This window comes from Lepisma saccharinum, chromosome 1 (genome assembly GCF_977018435.1).
Source record: "Lepisma saccharinum chromosome 1, izLepSacc3.1, whole genome shotgun sequence".
Classification (NCBI taxonomy): Eukaryota; Metazoa; Arthropoda; class Insecta; order Zygentoma; family Lepismatidae; genus Lepisma; species Lepisma saccharinum.
This window is the reverse complement of record NC_139229.1, coordinates 197,654,184-197,672,063: the sequence shown is the minus strand read 5'-3', so window position 1 is coordinate 197,672,063 and position 17,880 is coordinate 197,654,184. Positions and strand designations below refer to the sequence as shown.

Genomic DNA, 17,880 nt, shown 5'->3' with positions numbered 1-17,880 from the left:
TTGCTTTATACACTTCTTCATTTGTATATGGTTGGTTTAAACCAACCATTTCTTCTGATTGGAGGATTGGTATGTATTTGTCTAAATATTGACTAGCCTTCTCATTATTTTGAGATGCGTTTGAATATTTACTTTCCAAATATTTATACACTATTTGTTGTATTTGGTTCCCCTCATTATGACATACTCCATGATTATTCTGCAGTTCTGTTATCAGACTCTGTTTTTGTCGCTGATATATAGAAGTATTTGTTACGTGAACTAAATTTATTTCTTCTTCAATATCTATATTGGGGAGCGCACTGTGTATACGTATTCCTTCTACTGTTGTTGCCTGTAGGCGCAGCAGTTGTGCTTTTACTTTTTTAATTTACATTTGCGTGTCCCTGTCGTTTTTCTTTTTCTTTTATAGATCGTGTAATACTGCATAATGGAAATTAAATTTATTATACCATTCGTGTTGTTTTTCCCAGGAGTATTGTTTACAATATCTTTGAAAATTTGGTTTAAAAATTTCTGTCCACCATCTATTGATATTTTGTTCATATAATGAACTCTTAGTCCATTTTTCCCACTGTTTTTCAAATCCGAATCTAAAATCTTCTTCAATTAAATGTGATTTATTCATTTTCCAAGTTCCCCTCCCTACTCTAGTTAACCTTACCGGTGATTTCATTGTTATAATTACAGCATGGTGATCACTAAAAACCACCGGTTCCATGTGTACGGAGGTAATATTTGATTTTAGTCCACTTGAAACATATCCCTTATCTATTCTCGAGGCACTAGTTGCAGTAACGTATGTGTATCCGAGTTCATTGCCTCCTTTTTCTTGCCACACGTCCTTTAACTGCAAATTGTGCACCAATTTTTGCAAAGCATTTGAAAAATTATAACCCGGTGTTTGATCCACATTACATAATACGCAATTAAAATCCCCTGCTAAATACATTGAACCTGCACTACCTGCAATGTATTGTGGTACTGTATATGTATAAAAAATACTTCTTTCGTTCCGATATCTTGATCCCTACGGGGCATAAACGTTAATTAATGTCAAGGTTCCCAATTTCCCCATGATTAATCTTCCACTGGATTATTTTTGTACTTGAATAAATGATAGTCCTTTCCGAACTAAAATTGCAGTTCCTGTACCACTTGAATTAAAATTATTATATTCTATGTAATTTTGATTACATTCTAGCGAATTTCGGCCTACTTCTTGCAACATGGCAACATCTATACTTTTTGATGTAAGAAACTACGTAGTGATTTTAATTTTGTTTCATTTTGTATATTATTTATATTTATATTTTCTACTCGTATTACTGATGTTTCCATATTTCTTAATAATGCTATTAATAGTATTAAAATTATCCACACTTTTGTATAATACATATTTTCCATATAAATAAGTTACTCTAAATACTATTTTCTTGAGCTACCTTTTCGCTTTCTTTACCTCTATTACCATTCCGCATCTTCCCTACTGGAGCATTTAATCCGGTTATTTCCTAATCGTCTGGTAGAACGCCGTTTTGCTATAGAGTTTTTTTTGTTTTTGTTTTTCGTTTAAGCTTAGTTTTACTTACCTTCATTTGATTACTATTCTCATTCCCACAAGTGGAAATGAGATCACTATCTTCTTCTGATTCTTGTTTATCACTCAGTGATTTAGTGGCGGATGAAGGTTCCTCTGGTGATAGGGTAATGGGGGAAGGGATGTGTCCATGAATTCTTCCTTTTTTCTCCTCACTCTTCGGTAATTCCCTTGATTCTTTTCTTCCTTCGAGTGTTTTTTTTCTTGAGGTTCTGTCGTTTTGTTATTTGCTCACACCTCAGGTGTTCTTCCTGTTTGTTTTTCCATTTCATTATTACTGGTTGGCTTCATTTGTGAGGTAACCTCATTTTTCTGCTGATTTGATGCACTTGGTGATCCCTCTGAGCTTACTATGTCGGTCTCTTTGAGCAATACTGCCTTGCTGTAGGTTACCTTTACTTTCGGTGGGACCCGTAGGGTAGTCATTTGCCGCTGGTTACAACTGTATCTTAAATGTTCATCCGAACCACAAAACTCACACGTTGGAGTTTTTCCCGTATATATCACGTGGGCCTTATATTGCCAATAGTTACGAATGATGGTATTGGCTTCTTTAATGATATTTTTACCATATGTACGCCACTAGGCACAGGGTAACGAAACTTTTCACTCCACATTTCTTCTGTCACTTCATCCACTGTTCCATATTCACTGAATTTCCGTGCACTTGTCTTCATTCAACTTCCATAGGTAAATTAAATACACGTACGTATTTCACTATTCGACTTGCGTCGCTAATTTTTACTTTCACTACGTTCCCATTATCATACTTAAATTCTAATTAACCTGGGTACAGTTCTAGCAGTTTTAACATAGTACGTTGTCGCACTAATTTCAAATGAACATCTCGCGCAGTTGTCGGTATTTGTATTGCTAAAATTTCATCAATACTAAGTTTAAACTGACTGTAAATGAACTCATGCATGTCCATTGCACAAGGGTTTTCCTGCTCCATATGAGAAATTTATCGAACTGGTATTTTCACGATCCATTGCTATCCTTTTTGTTCTTATTAACTATTGTCAATACTATTACCAGAGTACTATCTTCCGCATGGCCCAACACTCGCACTCGGTTTAACGCGTCACGCGTTATCTAAGCCCGCACGACTGCTTAGCTTCGACCCGCTTCTCTCGTGCCCAAGCACGGGCTAGCTCGGCCACAGGGTCCGGCAATTTTCATTATGATTTATAATAAACCTCATATGTTGGAATTTGAAAATACAGAATATGGATATTCAAAATAAACCTTTATACTTGAAAAAAATGCGTGACGTAAAACATTTGCTTGCAACACATATAGCTAGGTATGTATATTATATATTAAGATTAACATTTTATTTACATTTTTAGCAGCTCATCATTTTGTCAATTATTGTTGATAGTACAGTCCTAGATTTCGTGATTGGAAGTATATAATACGTTTCTAACTGAAGTCTTCTACAATGTTGAAATATGAAAAGTATCAGATCAACGTGTTTTTTTTTCATTGTACACCTCGCAACATCTTATTTGACCGCCCTGAAAAATTTCAAAGTCCGGAATTCGTAAATTTGGCAGCATAGCGCTTCAGAGCCAACTAAGAGTAGCCAACTTTGCAACATTTCTTCTTCCTGAATGAAAACGCTCTTGTGATTTTTTTCATTCTTTCACATTCCATAAAGTAAAGATACCCTAAAGCAGTAATAAAATATATGAGTAGACAAAAAAATGTTAAGTAGAAATACGAATGTTGAAAATATTTCAAGATTCTTAGTTCTGAATTTGAAAATAGGAAAATGTATGTGCATTGTGAAACACTGAACAAGTTCTCATCCACCTGGAAAGAATTGCGGTCACATTTGAATGCAAGATGGCAAGTTTATGGTGATTTTATGCGAAATGTTTAGTAAAGATACCTTGCCCAACACCAAACGATTCTGCAAAGTGTGTCTTTTCCTTGGTTCTTGGCGACAAATGGTTCGAAACTCCGGCACAATGTTGCTTCAACTGAGATTAACGTGATTTAATGAGCTCTTTGTTAACAATCTCCTGGTGTAGTTGGTTAGATGACTGCATTTCCGTTTTTTTACTGTTTTCGTCAAGATCGAAACATCGTAGGTTCAAATCCCACCCATTCCTTATTATTATTTTATTTACCGAGTACGAAGTGTTCTAATAACGTAATATAATATTATATGATATTACTGTCAATATTTATGCGATGCATGCTCAGTGGCGGCGATTGGTTTTCAAAACTAATGGCGGAAGGTGGGGGGAGGGGTCAAGGACAGTTTCTTTCCCTTGGTAGATAATGTTTAGCATAGTGCTGGGTCATCTGCCCCTCCACACTCCATAATCGTCGCCACTGTGCATGCCTCAAGTAATGCTTCTACTAATGTTTTTAATCTTTCAGTGATTGGCAGGATTTTATGAAATACTTTTCCTTTCATTCAGCTGTTATAAGTTAACACATATTAAGAACTTAAATGTCAACTTTCTGCATCCCGAAATGCTGGATATAAATCGCATAAATATCAACGGAAATATCCAAGCATTATCGTCCAAAGCCGTTTACTTCCTTAAAAAGATTTTGCAAAGAAGTAGGTTTGAACCCATGACCTTCCATTCCATAAGCAAACGACTCCCCTACACAACACGGTTCACGTTATTTTATGCACTCGGTTCGGATCCCACTTTAAACTGTAGGTCCAGTCCCGATTAGCCTTACTATGCATAAAGTTGACTTAAAACACCAAATCAACCAATTCATCTTCTTTCAGAGTTGGCCCTCTATGATACTGTAGTCGGCCAGCATCCGAAAATACAGTTCTGCTTCGCGTATACCAGAGTGTAATTGCATTTAATATTGTGACTAATTTTACTTTAAAACTACAAATTAAAGCGATAGTAGTGTCCAGAAAAAGAACCTCAAAGTAGATCTTCACACAAACTATTTTAATCCATTGCCAAACATTTCAGTTAAGAATAATATTATGCTTTTCCATTGACCGTATTTTCGATTCATGGTGAATTTGCTAAAAGGACCATGTCAAGACATCTAAATATGTAAGTTTTACTAGTAAATGCATTTGAAATGCACGAAACAACAGGGGAGGAGAAAATAAACCTCAAAAATAAGTAAAAATGCAACAAAAACTGTTAAAAATACTGACAAATAAACTAAAAGCCAAAAAAGGCCGAAAAATGAAAAAAAATGTAAAATAGAAAGTGTTTTCTGGCTCTAACTGAAGGGAAACGGACATGATATCAGGTTTAGCATTGTTTTTAATGGTCAGAAAAAAAGTTGATTTTTCATCAACTTCCGGACCCTAATTAGTAATTATGACCATTGAAAAAGTTAGAGGTAGCTTACTTAAAATTTTCCTTGCTGAGGGATCGTATAGTCCCATGTCTCCACTTCATAATAAAGAAAAACATCAAGTTCATATTTCGAAAATGACTTGGAGTTTTCCACCACGAAAATATGTTTTCCATAGTTTGAAGTTCGTTAATATTATCTTTCAAGGTTTCCATTGTTTTAATTTCACACATATTTTATATTTCATACGTTCCTCTCTCTTTTCATACAGTCTTTGGAAATGAGCTGAAGTTTCTTGTCAAACGGGGTCTGGTTCAAATGACTCCTGTTCCTACTTTAAACAAACAACAAAATACTTCGCAACTAAACGATTGCTTGTTCAAAACACGGAATTTTTACAGAATTTACAAAATATGACAAAACGCCAATAGACATGTTCATCATTTTTCCCTTTCAGCGTTTCTTGATTTTATCTGAATTTGTTTCCTCATGAAAATTGCCATGAGGAAATTATTGATATGACATTATGTGTGAATTGGTTTCTTCAAACTGGTAGCAAATTTTAACATGAGCTACCTGGAGAAGAGGTAGCGTGCTTGATTCTTACGAGGGAAGTCGTAGGTTCGATTCTCCACCTAGGCAGGATTTTTTTCAGGAGTATATCGTTGGGTGTAAAGTTTAACCACCGTGCTAAGAAGTTAACATTGGTCTCTGTATTTCACGAGAGGAAAGGAAATAGTAAGAGAAAGTTATTTCGATGATAGGAGGAAGTCACATGCCACGTGGAATCAAGTTACGTAGAGCTAAGTCTGTAATGGTGGTTTCGAATATTGCAAAGTTAGTGCGGAAAGTTTGTTATATATGATACTCGTACTTTCTGTTCAAAGAAGACAAACATTTTAGATACAAAGCAGTGATGAATTAACGATCATTATGAGGTTTTGAATTTTTTGCTTGTCACTCACTATATAAATACTTATTAGTAGTTTCTTATCGAGTCGGCCTTCGTCGCAATAACAATTTACTTACATTAATTAGCGATTTACTATTAGTTTTAGACGCATTGTAAGATGGTGGTGAGGGGATTGAAAACAGTCATTACTAAGGAACGGACATAAAATTACCAATCTTAGCAATTTGAACTCATTAAACGCTCTCCTTCGTTACAGTACTGCACTACATCAATACTTAACATAACTGTATTTCTTTTTTTAGTATATCGAAATCAAATAATCAATATTTTAGGTGTCAGTGAAGAAGAAACACATTTTTGCATCCTGAATACATATATGTGATTTGTGAATTAATCATGATGTGTGTGTTAACACAACATATGAACAATAACTAAAAACAAAAGTTTTAACTTTAAATCCTGGAAATCTCCAACTTCTAAGGGGAAATATGCGCAGAAGGGACATCCCTCAAGTGTGCATCGGATTCATTTTTTAAATATTCTAATATCAACGGTATCTGTAGAGCAAACAAAAAAAAAAAAAAAAAAAAGAGGAGAGGGTGGGATTTGAACCCGCGACCTTTCACGCTTGATGAAAAATAAGGATATCAGAGTCTAACCAACTGCTCTACGTTAAAATACTGACGTTATACCCTTAAAAACATGTTGACGTTTATGAAGATTCCCACCTTCCTGTGTTTCAAGCACATTTTCTCGACAAGTCGTGTAAAATATATGTTTTTGAGAACTGTTCGGTATTATGCACGGTATTGTCAATAAAATGTCGCATAAACTCCTCACAAATTTGCTTCTTTCTGCACAAACTTGATGGCAATTTCCTCCAGGTGGAGAAAAACTCTATTCAGTGTTTCAAACCCCCCAAATTTCAAGTCGAGCAAGCAGAATCGTAAATATCCTTCAAGGTTCTTTTTCCAATTTATTATTTCTGTTTGATTGCATATTATAATAGCGGTTTATAGTTTCTAAGTGCATGGAAAGTGTTAAATTGAAAACCTATCACCGCAGCGTTTTTCGTCTAGTGGAAGGACCTGCTCAAAGTTGGCTACTCTCAGCTGGAGCTGAAGTGCAATGTTGCTAAGTTTACGATTTTGGGACTTAGAATTCTTTCGGGGCGGTAAAATAAGATGTTGCGAAGTGTACATGCACTGAGAGAAAGTCTAAGGGAAATGCTTAATGGTTCTCACTTCTCTCTCTCTTTCGGAAGGACATATTTTATGAACTCCTCTCGCACATCTTAGTAAGCGTTATATTTTGTGTAACTTCACTCCAAGTGTGGATGTATGTCTCTGCAAATAATACCACAAACATCAATGAAGAATTTCAAATTCTTTTGGTAAACTTAATGGAAAATATTGGTGAAAAAATAAATGTTTTAACGTGAGAGATTAAACTATGTACACTTCGCAACTTCTTATTTGACCGCCCTGAAAAATTTCAAAGTCCGGAATTCGTAAATTTGGCAGCATAGCGCTTCAGAGCCAACTAAGAGTAGCCAACTTTGCAACATTTCTTCTTCCTGAATGAAAACGCTCGTGAATTTTTTTTTCATTCTTTCACATTCCATAAAGTAAAGATACCCTAAAGCACTAATAAAATACATGAGTAGACAAACAAATGTTAAGTAGAAATACGAATGTTGAAAATATTTCAAGATTCCTCGCTCTGAATTTGAAAAGAGGTAAATTTATGTGCATTTTGAAACACTGAACAAGTTCTCATCCACTTGGAAAGAATTGCCGTCACATTTGAATGCAAGGAGGCAAATTCATGATGATTTTATACGAAATTTTTATGAAAGATACCTTGCACAACACCAAACGATTCTGCAAAGTGTGTCTTTTCCTTGGTTATTGGCGAAAAATGGTTCGAAACTCCGGCACAAGGTTTCTTCAACTGAGATCAACGTGCTTTACTGAGGTTTTCGTTAGAAATCTCCTGGAGTAGTTGGTTAGATGACAACACTTTTCATTTTTTACTGTTTTCGTCAAGATCGAAACATCGTAGGTTCAAATCCCACCCCTTCCTGATTATGTTTTCTTTTTTATTTACCGAATACGAAGTGTTGTAATAACGTAATATAAGATTATATGATATTACTGTAAATATTTATGCGATGCATACTCAGTGGCGGCGATTGAGTTCCAAAACTGATGGGGCAAGGTGTCAAAACTGGGGGTTTCCCTTGGGAGATAAGGTTTAGCATAGTGGGAGGGCAACTGTTCCTCTACCCCCCCCCCCCCCGTCTAATCGTTGCCACTGTGCATGCCTCAAGTAATATTTCTACTAATGTTCTTAAACTTTCAGTGATTGGCAGGATGTAGGAAAAACTTATCCTTTCATTCAGCTGTCATAAGTTATGTTAACACATACGCGTATTTTAAGAACTTATATGTCATTAATATCTGTTCTTAAACAGGATGTTGTAATCAAGGGGTCCCGGGCTCAACACCCGGTGGAGGCACGTTGCTTCGGATTCTAGTTTAAAATATAGATCCAGTACCGAATAGTCTGTCTGTGCAGCAAGTAGACTTAAAACAACAATAGAGAAACATATACAAATCAGCGGCGTATACTCTGGGTCATCTAGGTAATAGCAGATGACCCGGCTGTATTTCTTTTTTTTTTTTTTAAAAAATGTATATATATACACATTTCTTCCCAATTTTCTTCCAAACCAATTTCGATGCATACATTTCCTTGCTTCCAGCGCGCGAATACTTCCAATCGTTTGCCGCCGAATGTCCGGGAACCTTTCTCCAGCCGGTGGAATGTCTACAGGGAATCTCACCCTGACGTCATTCCTCCCGCTTCCCTTGCAACCCTTGGCGAGGAGGGAGGAGAAAGGAAAGAGGGGGAGGAAACATTGCTTTTCAGGCGCGGTGATTCCGTGCCCAGGGTAAGCTCCTTCTTGTGAGAGTCCACCGGTCGCACTCTCCACCTTCAGAGCCTCTCCATTCCCTCCGCTGAATAGGGAAAACATACCCGGTAGAGTGCGAAGAACAGGAAAACTGAATAACATGGGCAAACCAATTCTACGCTAATTTTCACTTTACATTTGCTTCTGTCTTGCTGATTTCTGTTACTTGAACATAAATTTATCAAAAGGGAAAAACTTAAATATTGAAGATGAAGCAAACTGAATTAAAATTCAAAGCTTAAGAAATTAAAGCACCTATTTACTGACTCCCCCCCATCCTTGTATTTACAAAAATAGTGATTGTTTCTCCTCTCTAATCTTCAAAAGCAGCGAGAATACTTCTTTCACGGAACTGAATATTTTTTAAAGGGAAAGATATGAAAAATAAATTATATATATTAGTTAATTTAAGTTGCTATATTCCGCCTGTTTAGATTAATAGTGATGAAGATGAACGAATTAAACATAAACGAAAAAACACATCAGGCACGTAACCAGGTGGAGGACTCGGGAGGGCTGAAACCCCCCCTCCTCGAAATCCTACAAATATCTAATTTAAAAAGTGTATAGTGATAATTAATTTTACTTCATTAGCAGGATTAAACACTTTGCATAATACGTTGTAATAATCTGAGATTCATCTTCAGGACTTCTAACCCCACTGTTTCAACTTTATGTGGCGGCTGCTAATAAGGGATGATCCCCATCCCGAAATAAAATTCTGGCTCTGACCTGCAATGATTCGAACTTTTAAAAACCTGTCATTTCGAGCTCGGAAAGGGATTTTTTTTTATCATTCATAGGGAATTTCTTTCTGAGCCAGGAGCACAACAACAGAAGTTTGGCGCGTGAAACTGAATGCGTGTAGTCGTTGGCTTCGTGTTTATTATTTATTAAGGTGTTAGTGTTTGTCGTGATAGTGCTGTGTTAAAGGGTAATGGATGTGATACAAGATTTGCTGGTGAAACCTTTTGGAACAAGATCTTTTCAGGAGAAGTTGCAAATTGTTAATACAGGTAGGCCAGTGTCATCGCTTGAACTTATTTCTACACACAAAGACAAAAATCGGGAATATGTGAGGCATATTCGCAAGCAAATTATGACAAAACACCATGGTTGACAGGAAGTATAAGTGTTAATAAGCTTTGCATTTTTGTTGGCCGTGCTTACTTTTCGGGGCTGAAAAGAATGTATGGACGCGTGGCTGATACTGTAATCTTTGCAACACTTGTGTCAAACATGAAAAATCCAAAAGTCACATAACTTCCTTTGTTAAGCTGCAATCTTTCGCAAAGACACGTATTGACGTGAACTGGACAAACAGCGTGCTTTGGATGTGGTACGGCACAAGTGATCGGGTCCTGGAGTAAGTTGAATTTTGCACTTAAATTAATATTGCGGGTTTTTATTTCACTAGTGCACGTCTTTCATTTTATATTTCACAGGCTGTTTTTTATAGCTTTATAATACTGTCTTGTTTTATTATTTGAAATTCTACGCGTATAGTAAACTGCAATAACGAGAATTAATTGATTGTGATCGTAGCAATAAGACAAATATTCCGACACAATATTCCTAAATCCAATATGGAGCTTGACATAAATTGCACGGAAACTTTTGGAGTTTGAGGATCAAAAGGTCGGAGATTACCCACTCGTTAGAACCAGCATACACCACTGATACAAATAGAATGTTCTTTGCTTGGAAGTTACGAGTGAGTAGCGTAACCCGGTCATAAAAATCTTCTATAACGGCTGAGGGCTCGACGTGCTGACCCCACGTCACCTCTTACCAGTTGAAGAACTCACACCTCTAGGTAGAATTGTGGGAAGGAGACTGGCAGTCGGGAGATAGGCCAAGGCCCTATATGCTCGTCAATACTCGTCAGAAATTCAATCAAATTCATTCAGCTGTGCGTCATAAGTTGTGTTAACAGACATTATGAGTCAATAATAATAAGTTAAGAAATTGACAAGACGTTTCTGTACTGAAGGTAACTAGAGGTTGTTTTCTTGTAACGTCGTTACTGTGTCCAGCTCGGCATTGTGATTAAAATTACTCTATCTTCATGTTCACTTTCCTCTTACATAAGTTTTCCTTTCGCGAAAACATCGTTCCATAGTTTCCAGTTTCTCAATATATTTTTCTATGAAGTGTTGAATATAATTCTAGCCTGCTTTCCACAAGCTACACAACTTCTTCCTCTCTCTCTCTCTCTCTCTCTCTCTCTCTCTCTCTCTCTCTCTCTCTCTCTCTCTCTCTCTCTCACTCAGAGGTGCAATGTAACATAATTTAAGAAGGCCATTGTTGCACAAACGATAAACGAACATGTGTTAAATTCGGTAAGATCAGCAGGTAAGGGAAGCTCGATTTTAGCTGCAAATCAGTGCCTTCGTTACAGGAAAATCCCCAACAAACCAAGGAAATAACTAATAAATGGTTATGCTTTACGATCTTTAGGGTTAAAAATAGGTGATCTAAATCTTTAAAAGAAAACCGTTTTCCAGATAGAATAGGTGTATGCATGAATAGAAAACAAAAATTAAGATATTGTATTAGCTGTGGAGTTCATTCTGTTGTAGCTTTGTGGCACATCCGGTAAAGGCACCCATTTCCAGTTCCACTTGTGTCTTTGATTAGGGTTCGAGCCTCACTTCATCTGGATATTTTTATTTATATTGAGGCCTGTAAGACAATAATATATGAAAGGTTCCAAATTATTTCTTACACGAGTGTATTTTTTTTAAAATTTGTTAGTCCTGAAAAGGACTGTTTGGGAAAATTGAACATTTATTTAATATCTTGTCCAGTAGCCACCTGCATCTATGACATGTCTCAGGCGTCGAGGAACGGATTGCACAAGATGTCGAATATACCTGTGCGAAGTGCACACTTCATTCCAGGCATTGTTGACGTGGTCAAATAGTTCATCACTTCTGCGAGGTGGTGGATCGGGCCAGCTTTCTTTCAAACATCGAACGACCTCGGCCCACATATTTTCAATTGGGTTGATGTCGCATCCCATGGGTGGCCAGTCAATTAGATGTATGTCGTTTCGTTCAGAAAACCAACGCTGAACGATGGCTGAATCATGGATGGAGGAGTGGTCTTGCTGGAAGTCAATATTTCCCTCGGGATACAAAGCTCGCACGCCAGGAACCATAACATGCTCCAAAATGTGCACATACTGTATCCCGTTGAGACGTCCTTCTATGCGGTGTAGGTCACCTCCGCCACCGAGAGATATCCAACCCCAGACAGGCACGCTCACGCGTCCACGCCGACGTGAGTTAGCAAAAAAATGGGGATCAAATCGTTGTCCTTGACGCCGGTAGACCAGAACCGGACCATCATTTGCAGTAGAAAATACTTTCTCGTCTGAGAAGATTACTCTATCCCAAATCCTATCAATATTTTCTTCAGCAAATGCTAGCCTATCAGTTCTGTGTGCATCCGTCAAGACCTCCTTCTTTGCTGCCCTTCGTGCCCGTAAACCAGAAGCAGCCAGCCTCCGCCGAACTGTCTGTGGGCAACCAGGAAAATCGGCCCTTGCCTTGAGTTGAGTGGCTGACTGGAATGGATTGGCTTCACACTCCGCTATCAGCCGATCGTCTTGCACTGGTGTCGAAACACGGCCCCAGCTCTCGCGTCTTTTCCGTGATGCCTCACCAGTTTCTTCGTATCGAGCCCACCACCTCCTTGCTGTCCGTGCTGGAACGCCATACTGCTCGCCAGCTAAACCAGGTGACAATCCAGCTCCCTCGATCAAACCGATCACTCTTTCTCTTGTGGATTTGTTGTAGTGCTCCATTCTTCGCGAGGTTGAAGAAAGAAATGTTGCATGCCTCTGTTTAGAGCGTAGTTCAAAGGAAATAAGGTCTTCTATTGGTATAGTTAATCACGTGATGCTGCAGTTGGTTCAAAGACGACTTCCAATTACATTCAGCCATGAAAAGTTTCGTACGAATTCATACCAGAAAAGGATGTCCAGAATAATAAAATAAATTTAACCATTATTTACAATTACATTACTTTCATTTAACAAATAAATAAAGAATAATTATGACAAATGTGCTACAACGAGTGCTCTTTACATCCATGTGTAAAAGTATTTGGTATTACTAAACACGCACACACGTTCGGAACATCTGTAGCGTAGTTGTAACGTTTCAGACAAGCATACATCTTCTTACGTTCATCTTTTCTCTTTGAGGTATTGGTTCAAACCCGGCTCAGCTTTCACGTTTTCTTTTATGTAATACTTAGTAAAGTTTTTGTCACAATTTTTTCGTCCACAAAAAAAACAATAAAAACAATAATTAAACGATCTTCTCCCCAAAACAATAATTGCAACATCATATTTATTCACATAATAAATCTATTCCACTCATAAAATTGATTCCTTCGGGTCTTAATGCAACATCACCGAAACATTCAAGTTTCAATGTTCATGTTGGAAATTGAACAATAAACAGTTTTGGGGACACATTGCTTTATATAAAACCTCATGTTATTATAGAAATATACACAAGACGTCGAATGAAAGTATGCGTAAGGAATACTCTTGAAACTCTAGAGTTGTAATCATGCGATTTGTTTTTCATAGAGTAATCTGTTATAATAATAATAATAATAATAATAATAATCCTTAGCGCGACAGCCCATGAAGGGCCTTGGCTTACCTACCGACTGCCGGTCTCCCTCCCACACTTTCCTTCGTCACCTCTAAGCGTGGAGATCTTCAACCAGTATTGGAATAGTCGGGGGGTCGACCCGACGTATCCCCAGCCGTTATAGTAGGTCGTCTCGACCGGATTACGCTCACTCATTCGGAGCTCCCCAATTTCCTCACGATGGTGGGTTGCCACCGGCCCTATACGTAGGCCGAATAAATTCCGACCAGAGCCGGATTCGAACCTACGCCGTCCCGCAGCGAACGATCTCAAGACGAGTGAACGCCTTAACCCGCTCGACTACGGAGGAGGACGTAATCTGTTATATTCAAGGTTAATTATTTCAAATTTTTTGTATTCAGTAAATATCGTACTTCTGTGTTCACTTCAACAGAAAAGAAATTGAGCGGCTAGGATTTGAACCTGTGATCTTTCATTTTAGATAAAAAAAATACACGTCTTACCAACTGTTCTACAAGGAAATAGACAAAAAGTTTCCTAACATGGTTGCGGCAACAACCACCTGCCAGTGCTCCAAACATTTCTTTGCCACAGATTGTGGATAAGTTCCTCTCTACACAAATGCCCGGTATTTTGCAGTGTATTTTAGCTCAAATTTTGCCTAAACTCATGCGAACTTTGATGAAGAGGATTTACCGGGATATCAACGAGGTTATTTCTGGATAGGCTTCCGAGGTTTCGAGAGCTCTTTTATCTTCAGGGATTGAAGGGATGACGAATAACGTGCTTGTTACTGGCAAGCGTGGTCGTAACTGCGATTCCTCATGCTGCCGAATTTTATTTTCGGAAGGAGTATGGCATCGGACGTAAAAAATATATATACTGTTCTTGGATGATCTCTCTGTGTATATCAGGAGGTGGCAGTAATGATGAAGCGTTTAGAATTTTCGGAAACCATTTCAATTATATTACTGAATCACGTGCCACGTGGAATGGCAGAATCAAGTAACGTATAAGCAAGTCTGAGGGTGGCTGTTTTGAATATTGCGAATTTGGTGGAAAGTTCGTTAGATATACTTTCTGTTGAAATAACAGTATTATTTTGTTGAAATTAGACAAGTATTTTGGATATAAAGCAGTGCCGAATTAATGATCATTCTCAAGTTTTGCATTTATTAGATGTCACGTAATATATAAATAGTTATTAGTAGATTTTTATCGCATCGGCCTCGGTCGCAAAAGGTATTTACTTACGTTTATTGGGGATTTATTATTAGATTTAGATGCATTGGAAGATCGAAGTGAGGGGAACAAGAACAGTCATTACTAAATAAACGACATCACATAACCAATCTTAGCGAATTGAATACATTAAACTCTCCCGTTCGTTACAAAAATTCAATACATCAATGTAGTGGATTATTTCCTATTATAATTGTGTGTGTTTGTGTGTTAGTATTTTGAAATAATTAATATTTTAGTTGTGGAGTGAAGAGCGTACACAATACTTATCTTAAATTCCATTACTTGATTGATGATTTGGTTTAATTTACTTCGCCTTTGTGACGTTTTTGGTTCATCGCGAAGATGAGAATGGGTGATGGGATGATGAAATTGATGAAGGAACACTTACAAAGAACACCCATGCCTGACCAGGATTCGAACCCAGGATTAAATACCATTACCTACAGCATCCTGAATGCATATATATTATATGTAAATTAGTCATAATGTGTGTTAACTCAGCTTATGACGAATAGCTAAAATACAAAAAGTTTTAACCTTAAATCCTGGCAAGCAACTGAATAAGCATTAACCTTCTTAGGGAGAAAATGTGCAGAAGAGACATCCCTTGAAGTGTGCATCGGATATTTTACAGTGTTGAAATATCAATTGTCTCTGTTTAGCACACACACACACACACACACACACACACACACACAAAAAAAAAAAAAAAAAAAAAGAGGGTGGGATTTGAACCCGCGACCTTTCAAGTATGTTGAAAAATATGGATACCAGCGTCTAACCAACTGCTCTACGTTAACTTAATGACAACATTCTCTTACAAACACGTAGATGTTTATGATAAAATCGATCTTCCTGTGTTCCAGCATGTTTTCTCCACAAGTCGTGAAATAAATGATTTCTTTTAGATCTGTTCGATATTGTGCAGGGCATTGTAAATAAAATGTCGCATAAACTCCTCAGAAATTTGTCTCTTTCTACTCAAACTTGATGGCGATTTACTCCAGGTGGAGAAAACCCCTGTTCAGTGTTTCAAACCTATGTGATATCAAGTCGAGCACGCAGAATTGTTACAATTTCGCACGATTCTCATTCTTATTCTTATTTCAATTTACTATTTCAGTTTCAGTGTGTATTATATTAAAGATTGATAGTTTATAAGTTCATGGAATGTGCGAAATTGGAATCCTTTCACCGCAGCGTTTTTCGTCTAGTTGAATGACGAACTCAAAGTTGGCTACTCTCAGCTGGCGCTGAAGTGCAATGTTGCTAAGTTTACGATTTTCGGACTTAGAATTCTTTCGGGGCGGTCAAATAAGAAGTTGAGAAGTGTACAAGCAATTTTAATATCTAGAAGTGCATTCTAAATTGGCTACTTTTTTTTATTTTGCAATAAGATACGAATAATTCAGTTAATATCCGCTATAAATACAGGGTGGCTCAGTAAGTCACTTAACACCCCCAGTACAAGGCCACTGCGGCATGGAACGTGAAAATGGCGATGACCAATCGTTGCCTGGCCAAGGGGGAACCACATTGACGTCACCCGCATGGTCGGCAGCCATCTTGATGCCCGCCATCTTGAATTCAACTTCAGAAATTTAAATGGGAAGGGGGTCGTGCGACATATCAAAATGGGCTAGAAGTTCACTAGGAAAACAACTGTGACATTTGTTTTTAACTAACTTTAATTGTTGCAGAGTTAACAATATCACAAAGTTATGGCTCAATAAGTCACTTAACACCCCCAGTACAAGGCCACTGCGGCATGGAACGTGAAAATGGCGATGACCAATCGTTGCCTGGCCAAGGGGGAACCACATTGACGTCACCCGCATGGTCGGCAGCCATCTTGATGCCCGCCATCTTGAATTCAACTTCAGAAATTTAAATGGGAAGGGGGTCGTGCGACATATCAAAATGGGCTATATATATATCCATGTGCGCATGGTGTGTGTTCCCGGGTTCGATACCCGGTGGAGGCACATAGTGATTCGGATCCCTCTTTAAACTGTAGGTCCAGTCCCGATTAGCCTTACTTTGCATAAAGTGGACTTAAAACACCTAATCAACCAACCAGGTGTGTGTGTGTGTGTGTGTGTGTGAACCTCAAATTTTGTACCCCAGAAATGAAAAACGTTAAAAAAAGAAAACCTTAAGTCCAATTTATGCTGAGGTAAGCTAATTGGGACTAGGCCTACAGTTTAAAGTGAGATCCGAACCAGTGCGCAATGTGCCGAATTCGACACTTTGGAATACAAGGCGAAAGCGTTAGATCTACGCCATGGGGAAGATCCATATCAACGTCGTGTATCCTAGAAGAAAAATATGTGTGTGTGTGCAGTCATTAAACTATAGAAAGTATATTTCCCGCGAAAGTGTAATTCTTCCATCGCAACTATTCGAAAACTTATTAAAATTTGCTTCTTCTTATTCTAGGGAAAGATAGAATTAACCAAGTGCGAAGGTAGCGGGGGCAACTGTGAAACGTATCCAGAGATTATATGCGACGATTTGTGCAAAGACCTTTGGAAAGAAGGGACACCATGGAATGAAATACTGCGGAATGCAGAAAACATGAACGTGACTGATTGTCCAATTCCGCCGGTAAGTGATCATTTTTTAAAATGTTAATTTATTTGGGAGAAACCATAGGTCTTGTCCAGTCTTACGGCGAACGTCCTACATGTTGGCAAGGGAAGTGAGGAGCGGGGAAGCGACCAATCCAGCGCGATGAGAAAAGCAGCAGCCTGTAGAACGAGGTGCGCATAGTACTTCCTCCAGCCACGTCGTAACTCTAGGCGGCACCGCTGTTGTCTGGTTGGTTTGCGGCGTATTCCCCGCTCACTTATTCCCTTGCCCGCATGTAGAGCGCAAGCTATACGAATCTACGCGCTTGCCGCGCTTCCCATATTTCACCGGTCGACGGACTGATGCACCGCTCATGCACGCTTCGGCGTTCCGTATTTCACCGGTGCGCACCAAAGCTTTCACCAGGTTAAACCATGACGTCATCATTTTACACCGGCCTCCAGGGCTGGTGAAACAAAATGGTGTCGTCTGCACTGAAACCTGTTCTGATTCACGATACATGTTCTGTAGGCAATAGTACGGAATGTCACGCCGACTGGTTGCAGGCATAAACTGTCGACATTTTTAATTCTACTACTCCTTCACTTGCGAAAAGTTCAACTGGAACCTTGACAGGATC

At 38.2% G+C, this 17,880-nt stretch overlaps 1 protein-coding gene across 1 annotated transcript in view; it reads left to right on the top strand.

The window, feature by feature from the left end:
- Positions 1–17,880, top strand: part of LOC145991128 (uncharacterized) — a 47,492-nt gene that overhangs the window by 18,596 nt on the left and 11,016 nt on the right. The window contains exon 3 of the mRNA XM_083126902.1: positions 17,109–17,276. Coding sequence (XP_082983028.1) covers positions 17,109–17,276 — 168 coding nt within the window. The remainder of the gene's footprint in view (positions 1–17,108; positions 17,277–17,880) is intronic.